General features: G+C 36.0%; 1 protein-coding gene across 1 annotated transcript in view; it reads left to right on the top strand.

Annotated features, from left to right (window-relative positions):
* The window catches only part of LOC109539669 (contactin-2), a 42,766-nt gene that overhangs the window by 27,086 nt on the left and 6,101 nt on the right, over positions 1-9,579 (top strand). Inside the window, exons 5-12 of the mRNA XM_048668282.1 lie at positions 3,008-3,190; positions 3,249-3,430; positions 3,490-3,779; positions 5,593-5,911; positions 6,131-6,311; positions 8,454-8,707; positions 8,767-9,081; positions 9,303-9,533. Coding sequence (XP_048524239.1) covers positions 3,008-3,190; positions 3,249-3,430; positions 3,490-3,779; positions 5,593-5,911; positions 6,131-6,311; positions 8,454-8,707; positions 8,767-9,081; positions 9,303-9,533 — 1,955 coding nt within the window. The remainder of the gene's footprint in view (positions 1-3,007; positions 3,191-3,248; positions 3,431-3,489; positions 3,780-5,592; positions 5,912-6,130; positions 6,312-8,453; positions 8,708-8,766; positions 9,082-9,302; positions 9,534-9,579) is intronic.

Below are 9,579 nucleotides of genomic sequence, written 5' to 3'. Positions count from 1 at the left end.
GCTTCAAAATTTTTAGCTGATTTTACATTCAAATTCTTTTCATGGCGGAGAAATGGATTCAATTCTGGAAATCCTCACTCTCAGAAAATGAGTTTTTAAACAAGATGTTACTCACGCCCTTAGCGATCCAAATCATACAAAAACAATATTAACTTTTTACTCTTCAGCTTTTATTCGAAGAATATCAATACAAGCTGCCCTGAAGACGGTGAAAAAATTAATCGCCGTAAGCTTGGTGGCTAAAAAACTTGTAAAAATTGCAGCTATCATGATTTTACGGCAAAAAAAATATTTCTGTCCCCTTGTTATTCAAAAGCTGCAAATTTTAAATTGGCAGAAAATCAGAAATATTTTTTTTGTGCTAAAACTGTGAATGCCACAAGATTTTGCAAAGAGCACAAAAATACCAAAAAGGAGTAGTGCATCAGCTCAAAAAATATGAGTAGATTCCAGATAGCAAATAACAAGTTTTTGGTAGTTTTTCAAGTCAGTTCAGTCAGTCAGCAGAATTTTCCGCTTCACAATTTAATAGAAACTTGAAAATATAGTGAAATAAATATATAGTAAATAGTTAAAAATGTAAATCAGTGACAAATGTTTTTGATTTTGAAAATTATCAAGAATCGGATGTATTTTCCGCCTCTGGAAAAACTTTTTTTTTTCATTAAAAAAAACGTTAACTTTCATTTTAGTTGATCGACTCAAAATACAATTAACAGTTAAAAAACTACAAGAGTTTGAACTTCTTCGTGGTTGAAAATAATAAAGAAAATTAAATTTCATGAACAATTAATCGATTATACAATTATGTATGTGGAGAGTTAGTTCGCTTCTTTTAAAACTTTTTTTTCTTGAAACATCTGGTTTGAACACGGTTGTTTTTTTCAAAAAACGATTCAGTTCAGAAAAACCTTTACTAATTAAACATATTTGATTTTTAGAAAGTCAACTTGAAAAATTGAATACGTTTCTAAAAATGGAGAAGAGTCATTAAACGCTTCAAAATTTTTAGCTGATTTTACATTCAAATTCTTTTCATGGCGGAGAAATGGATTCAATTCTGGAAATCCTCACTCTCAGAAAATGAGTTTTTAAACAAGATGTTACTCACGCCCTTAGCGATCCAAATCATACAAAAACAATATTAACTTTTTACTCTTCAGCTTTTATTCGAAGAATATCAATACAAGCTGCCCTGAAGACGGTGAAAAAATTAATCGCCGTAAGCTTGGTGGCTAAAAAACTTGTAAAAATTGCAGCTATCATGATTTTAGGGCAAAAATTATATTATCAAAATATATTATTATCATAAATCGGATATATTTTTCCCCTCTAGAAAAACTTTTTTTTTATTAAAAAAAACGTTAACTTTTATTTTAGTCGATCGACTCAAAATACAATTAACATTAAAACTAGAAGGTTTTGAACTTCTTCGTTGTCAAAAATAATAAATAAAAATTAAATTTCATGAACAATTTATCGATTATACAATTATGGATGTGGAGAGTTAGTTCGCTTCTTTTAAAACTTTTTCTTCTTGAAACTCTAAAACTCTAAAGAAAAACTAGTTTGAACACGGTTTTTTTTTCAAAAAACGATTCAGTTCATAAAAACCTTTACTAATTAAACATTAAATTTAATACAATTTTAAAACTGAAGAAGAGTCATAAAACGCTTCAAAATTTTTAGTTGATTTTACATTCAAATTCTTGAATTCAAAAGCATTCAAAAAATGTTACTCACGCCCTTAGCGATCCAAATCATACAAAAACAATATTAATTTTTTGCTCTTCAGCTTTCATTCGAAGAATATCAATACAAGCTGCCCTGAAGACGGTGAAAAAATTAATCGCCGTAAGCTTGGTGGCTAAAAAACTTTAGTTTTATTTCTCCCCACTGCCTAGAACGAATCCCCAAGGCAAAAACGTGTCAATTATTCGCGTATCGATCAAGAAATTATCACGATATCACGAAAACATTTTTAGCTTCTTGTGAAGTATCCCATTCTGGCTAATCCTATCCAACTAAACTATTGTTAAATATCATCTAATTCCATGCAGAAAACAATAAACCATTGCAAACGAAATCTTCGCCTATTAATTGCGGATGGATCTGTCCATCTAATCAACGAGGATAATTTTATTGTGGCAATCACATCAACCGAGTACCGAAACGCTCATCAGTTCGCTGATTAGGGCTTTTCAACTTTCCAATAATCATATGACACTATTTGCTAGGTCTATTGTTCGGTTCATATCCGTCCTGGTAATGCTAATTTACCCGTATTATCTTCTCAACTGCGCGACGATATATTCCGTAATTTTACATTTGCAATCCGACAATCTGTTTCATTCAAAATCCTTTTGCCTGACAACTTCAGGCATATTGAAATAATCGTTTGTAAGCTTTAATTGGCTTGGATTCATCCGAAACAATTCAACATCAAAGAAAGAAGCAACGCTGTGAATTTTCGCTAATTATACCGAACACGTAAAAGCTGTTTAAGCGGACCCTGAGTGAAGTTGACGTGATGTTTTTCCGATATTTTTTCCGGATTTTCCGGAAAAGTTCAATATACCTTGCGCTAATTCAAGCTGTCAATTCCTCAGCGAACGTTCACACCATTCGAAAATTGTTTTTTTTTTGAACAGCCAAAACTAACTTCGTATATTAGCGGTTTGGTTCGGGAAAGTGTTGTGGGGCTTTTCATGTTGAAAGCTGGGCGTAGCGTGTTATTCGAATCTTGTCGATAAACAATATAAAAACTAGAAAATATAAGAATAAAATTTTCTTTGATGCGAAAAACCTATTTCTCATAGGACCCAACACTGCTTTTGTTGTTTTTGTCCGGAGATATCAACAGAATTCAACTTATGTATTATTTTCGCGGGAAATGTTTCTGAATTATTACCAGAAATATCCATTAGTCGGATGACTAAAGAAGGCCAAACTGAATATGAAAATCTATTTTTGCCTGATTAACCTACACATTGCTGGTTACTTGCAGACTTTCCTCGAGTGGTGGTCGGCCCAGAAAATCCTCTTCGCGTTGAAAGGGACTCTCAGGCGACTTTAGAGTGCAACGTGGACGCCAAGCCAAAAGTCACTGGAGTCAGATGGATGAGGAACAGCCGATTTATCAGCCCAAATTACAACCACGTTATCCACAGAGTGTCCATTCAAGATGCTGGTAAGCAACTAAATTGGGCAGATTTAAGAAGACGTATTTAACCCGTTTATTCTTGCAGGAAAGTACACGTGCAGTGCAGACAACGGCCTGGGAAAAGTGGGTGAAAAAGAGATGACTCTGGACGTGCTCTACGCCCCCATTGTGAGTGTTGAGGCCAAAACCAAGGAAGCTGAAGAAGGAGAATCAGTCTACATCAAATGTAATGTTACAGCAAACCCGAGCCCCATCACCATTGAATGGGTAAGAATTTCGCGATCTTATGGCTATTTGTTGACTGTTATGAGCCAATATATTTGCAGCTGAAGGATGGCAAACCGGATTTCCGTCAAGCTGGAGACACTCTGCGAATTTCGCACGTAGCTGCTGAAAATTCGGGTACCTACGTTTGTCGAGCCGTAAACGTGCTGCAACCTTCAGGCCAAGGAGCTCGAAGACTGGAACGCATTGGGAACACCACTGTAGCTCTATTGGTGAGACATCGTCCAGGGCGAGCCAGAGTCTCACCAACTAGACCAGTGGTGGCAGTAGGTGGTGCTGTTACTCTGAACTGTGCCGCCTCACCTCCTGGATGGCCTGCTGCTCAATACAGGTTTGTTTTTTTCTTGTATCAACATAGTGTTCTTCATGCAATCCCTTCAAATGTTGGGCGTGAAGAAAACCCCAAAGGTGATATTTGCGGGAATGCAGGGTGTTAGAAGTCGAAGTTTTAGTTTGGTTCTTTGCCATAAATCTGAAATTATCAGGGTTACACTCCACATTTAGCATATAATTTATCAGGTGGCATATAAAAATGTCTGTTGTTTCACCCCAATTTGCCTCTTGGGTAACAATCTAACTCAACGGATGTTTTATAAGGCATTAGACAGCAGATATAGACGAATAGGCAAAGGCATTATCATTTGAAGTCACATTTTTATATGATTTGTTGTGTTTGCCGTTTTGGTGTTTATTTAAAAAGGGGCTAGTGAAAAAATAAAACGCATCACTAGTTGAGCTAATAGTGAAGTTGAGATTTTGGGAGCGAATTTTCGTAATGTTTCAAGGGTGCATTTAGCTGCATTTTGTCCTTTTACCCTGAAGATTTTAAGTGATAGGCGTCTCCAAAGTGTCTTTGGTTTTGTTTCGTCTGTTCGTTTTTTCTTTATCTCTCCTTTTGTTTGCACATTATCAATTAGTCATCCAATGGAAAATTAAATGACTGACACGATAATGTGAAAGCAAAAGGAGGAGATAAAGGAAAAACGAACAGACGAAACAAAACCAAACACGCTTTGTTTGGAACACAAAATGTTGAGGATAAAAGGGGAAAATGCACGTAAATGGACAATTAAACATTAAGAAAACTCGCACCTAAAAATTTGAAAAAATCGAAAAAAATTGTTAAGTTGCAGACCAAAGACTTGGTCTCGGTTTTGCTTTTTTGCAAGACTTAATTTTTTCTTAATAAAAGTTAGATCAGATTTTTTGGAGCCAAAGAAGTATCGCGCAGTATAATAATAGTGTTTGAAATATTTTTTTCTCGAAAACGGATGGAAAAATCGATAATAAACAGGAACATTGAATTCATGAGAAATTAACGTTGCTTCTGATTTCGAACAATTTCATGTTGCACGTACAGAGTGAACTTTTATTGGTGAGCAACGTGGGTAATTTTAAGTTTCCAACTCCGATATGTCCAGAGCAAAGGCCAAAACCCGAATAAAAATGACGACTTAACACCTTGCAGTTCCATTTTCTGAATTTCGCACTGTTAATAAAACACCCTGTATCTAGAACTTCCTGAAAAATGAAACGAAAACGTGCATAATTTGCAAGCAACTGAAATTCTATCTTTATAGAAAGAGCGACAGGGCTAGTTTTTGCATAATTTGTGACTCTGCTCTGTACATAATACTGTTAATTATGATATGCATTTTCTATTATGCAATAAGGTCGCAGTGCCATTATAATCGCGATGTTGTGCAGCATTTTATTCAACACCTCCCGAGGTAACAATTTGGTGGCAATTATTCCATTATGGCTCATGACGGAAAATAGCGCGTAATTTTGCCGGCATTAAGAACGTCCAGGGAACAATTGAAGAACCCAGAATTGAAATAATAACAATGGCTATCAATTCTCGATAACGTTCACGGCTCACATTCGCTAGATTTTCGAATGGAAGCAACTCTATTGTATGGGTGCTAAAATGCATTTTAATTTGTATTCAGAACAGTCGTTACTTGAATTCGCGCCTTTCCATAAGAATAGTGACACGCCTGGCACGTTGAGATAAATTATTGCATCGCGTGAGCAATAAATACTGGCCATTGTGGAAAATCCACGAACGCGAAATTAATTTCTTCCAAACTTAAGCCTAGAAGACAAATGGCATAAATGTATTAATAAACTTGCAATTTCAGGTGGCTTCGAGTGGGTTCGGACGGCCAACAGACCATCGTCGCTACCGGAGCCCAATATAAAATTGCTAGCGCCAATTTAGCAAATGAAGGTACCTACAACTGCCAGGCAACGAATGAATTGGGTTTTGGCGAAATGGCTTCAGTGGATTTGGAAATTCATCAAGCGCCCGAAATCACAAACAAACTCAATAAGTTGGAGTTTAAAAGAGTGGGCACCCCCAACTTCTCAGTGGAATGCGCCGCCAAAGGCAAACCTAGACCTATTGTGAAATGGCTAAAAGATGGTGAAGAACTCACTGCTGATGCCAATATGTTTGAGGTAAGTTAGTGTTTTTCACTTCAAACAATCTGCATTCTATACAGAGTTGAATTTGTTTTGAAAAATTCAATCAGCACTTGTATAGGAAGAAAGTGCTTGATTATTTGAACTTTTCTCGGGCTTTAAGTCCGTCGATGGAAATAATTTAGCCCTTGCATCTTCAGAGGTGCAAAAAACGCCCAACGCGAATCCTTTTGATAATTTTTCTTTCCCTTAAAGGTTAAGACTGAGTATGCGGATTCTAACAACGGTGTCGTTCTTGTATCGAGTGTGTTACGTTTCAATGGAAAAGCCAGACCGAAGAACAACGAGCTTTTGCCCACAGACCGAGGATATTACAGTTGCAGTTTCGAAAACGAAGTACGCAGATATGAATCGACCATGCATTTGAAAATTGAACGTAAGTTATTCATTTTTTTGCTTAATCTTACTTTATATTTAAGAACTAATCATCAGTCAGTATGCGTTAAAGTTAAGCTGTTTGCAAATGAGGTTTTGCAACCCCCCCAGACTCCTCAGATTTGGAAAACGTTATTTGAATTAACTTATTTCTAGCAAGCCATTTATTGCTCGCTCACTACCCCATTCTTCTCCATTCATTTTTTTTCAATATTTTGTAAATTAAGTAATGCTTAGTCGTTCTCTCTATTCTTCAGTTTATTGTTTAATGCTTCTACATTTCATTTTGTATTCGTTTGTCTTGCAAATGATAACATCGGTTTCAGTTTCTTTAGACCCGCAATTTTTTTTCATCTATCTCAATTACCTGTTTATTTTGCCTTTGCTCCTGTTCATCGTTTCTATTCTGATGCTATTTGTTTTTAATACAGTTAATGTTCATTTGCAACGCCCTTGTGGTTTTTGTTGCGGTTTTCTTAAGTCCGCGAAGGTTGGTTTTTAATTCAATCGCGGTTTTTTTGTTGCCTTTTCTTTGATTAATTGTTTTTTTTCTCTTCTCATTTATAAAATCTGCTTCTCTTGTTGACATTTTGTTTGAAATTGGATTTTGATGCAGTTTCACTTAAGTTGCAAAAGTTTGCTCTACTTTAATCGCGATTTGTTTGTTTCTCTTTGATTAATCATTTCTATTACTTAGTTTTGCTGATTTAATTGTAATTCCAATGCTACTTTAGTTACAGTTTGCTTAGTTTTATTTTTATTTGAATCGCTTTTTTTTGTATTTTCTCTGATTAATGGTTTCCATTCTGCTGTTAACGGCTTCCTTCCTTGATCAATCGTCTCTGTTATGCTGTTATTTTGTTAATTTGCTTGTGTTGGTGTGATTTGGTTTGTAAAACGACTTTGGCTGAAGTTTCCCTAAAACTGCAAAAGTGTATTTCTATTTAATGCGCGTTATTTCTTATCTTTCATGTGACTAATAGTTTCTATTCTGCCGTCGATTTTTAAAATTTGTTTTGATCGGGTTTATTTAGTTTTCAATGCGTCTGATTTCATAGAACAACAGTTTTCATAGAACTGCAAAAGTTTCCTTCTATTTAAACCGCATTTTTCTTGAATTTCAGCTGATTATTTGTTTCTATTCGGCTGTTAACTTTTTGATTTGTTTTTATTGCCGTCATGTGATTTGCATTTGGATTTTTCTTGCAGTTTTACTAGAGCTGCTACACCTTGTTTCTACTTCAATCGTGTTTTATTTGTCTTTCCTTGATTAATCGTTATTTTGCTGTAATTTTGCCTTTGTTGGCATGTTTTTATTTGTAAAACGACTTTGGTTTTTATTTCCCTAAAGCTGCAAAAGTTTATTTCCATTTAAAGTTCATTATTTCTTGTCTTTCCTGTGACTAATCTGTGTCTCTATTCTGTTGTCGATTACAAACGAATTAATTTGCATTAATTCGTTTGATTTTGTTTGCAATTCGGTTTTTGTTGCCATATCAATGTGCTCATTTTACACAGTTTGTGCTGTTTTTCTTATGCATACAGTATTCTGTTGTTTATTCTTCAACATGCTGTTATTGAATCGGATATTAATTTTCAATAAAGCATGATTTTGGTGCAGCTTTTTTAAGATTGCAAATGCTTCTTCAATAAAAAATCAACTCCAATAAAAGTGTAATTGAAGAATAAATAGTAAAAGCGAAACTGAAGGAAAGATGTAAAAGAGATTGTTGTTCATAGAAATTTTGCTAAGAAACTAGAAGGATTTGTATTTATTTCACTTTCTTTGTCTGCTGTTTTCTCTTGTGCAATTTTGCGCAATTATCACTTATCATTGACTTACGCCGCAATGTTGATTATCGGTTTCCTTCCTAATTTTTCGCCTGTTTCTGTTGATTTTTCTGCAACCTTCCATGTTTGTTCTATGGATTTATTTTGCCTGTGCGTTTTTCACACCAATAATCAATCTCTCGGTATCAGCAAAAAAAAACTTAATTCCAAAATTGGCTGTTTACCCGCAAGTTTCAATTCAAATTTACCTTAAATTTTCGAGTATAGTTTGTCGTATATTATTTACAAAGAATTAAATAAGTTGATTTAAAAATTCAACCAAATTCAAAACTGAGGATTTTTTTGTTTTCAGATGAACCTATTGTTCTGCATCAGTACAACAAGGTTGCTTACGATATTTCCGAAAACGCCGAAGTAACCTGCAGAGTGCAGGCATACCCGAAACCCGAATTCAAGTGGTTCTTCAGCAACAACATCAGCCCACTTCACTCCTCCTCTGAGGGACACTATGTGGTCCAAACCACTCCGGAGAACGACGACATTTACACCAGCATTCTCAGGGTTTCGCACATCGTCAAACAAGACTACGGAGAATATAACTGCCAGGTTGGATTCTTGAAACTTATCCCTGATCGTCTTCGGCAACCGAAATGTTTCTCCTGCAGGTCGTCAATAGTCTGGGAAAAACCGAAACCAAAATTCGTCTGCAACCGAAAGGCCCGCCAGAAAGACCCACCAAACTCACCCCTTTGTATGCGGGACCAACTTTTGTGACTTTGGGCTGGGAGCCCGGCTTTAACGGCGGTGTTTACAACACCAAATACTTTGTCTCCTATAAAAAAGTGTCGAGTGAAGACGACGCCAGAGTGGAGGGTTGCGGGCCAGTATCGAAGAATATGGATTGGGCTGAAGTCGATTGCCAACAAAACGTGCCTTGCAACGTTACCCATTTGGATCAACATCAAACGTATCTCTTCAAGGTAGGTGGAGCCCCGATCTAGCAACGGCATTGAAAAAACCAACAAATTTAAGCAGATTCTCTTATTACTAGAATCGTCTAAAAAAAGTGCAGAATTCCTCAAAGAACTGCTCCCTCAACTTCACTGCAACTCAACTGGATGTTAAACACTATTTTTTACTTTCAATATCCCCTTGCATTTAACTGGACAGTAAAATGAATCTAAAGTGCTGTGTTTTCCAGGTGAAAGCACTTAACACCAAAGGAATCGGTGAAAAATCGCAAGAAATTAGAGCCACAACCCGAGTGGATAGGATCCCGATGCCGCAAAGAGTTGCCTACGACAAGTCAGCAAATACGATTTCAATCAATGTGCCCGCAACCTGCTTACCGCTTATGGCCATCATTGAATCCATCAGCAACGATAATCATCCAGTTACAGCCTGGCAAGTTATCGACACTCTGCCTCTACAGGTACTGTACAATTTGTGTAATTTTCTCGACAATTAATGCTAATTTG

Source organism: Dendroctonus ponderosae, unplaced genomic scaffold (assembly GCF_020466585.1).
Source record: "Dendroctonus ponderosae isolate FM_Combo_2020 unplaced genomic scaffold, Dpon_F_20191213v2 Dpon_F_20191213_7, whole genome shotgun sequence".
In the NCBI taxonomy this organism is placed as follows: Eukaryota; Metazoa; Arthropoda; class Insecta; order Coleoptera; family Curculionidae; genus Dendroctonus; species Dendroctonus ponderosae.
This window is presented reverse-complemented; position numbering and strand designations above follow the sequence as displayed.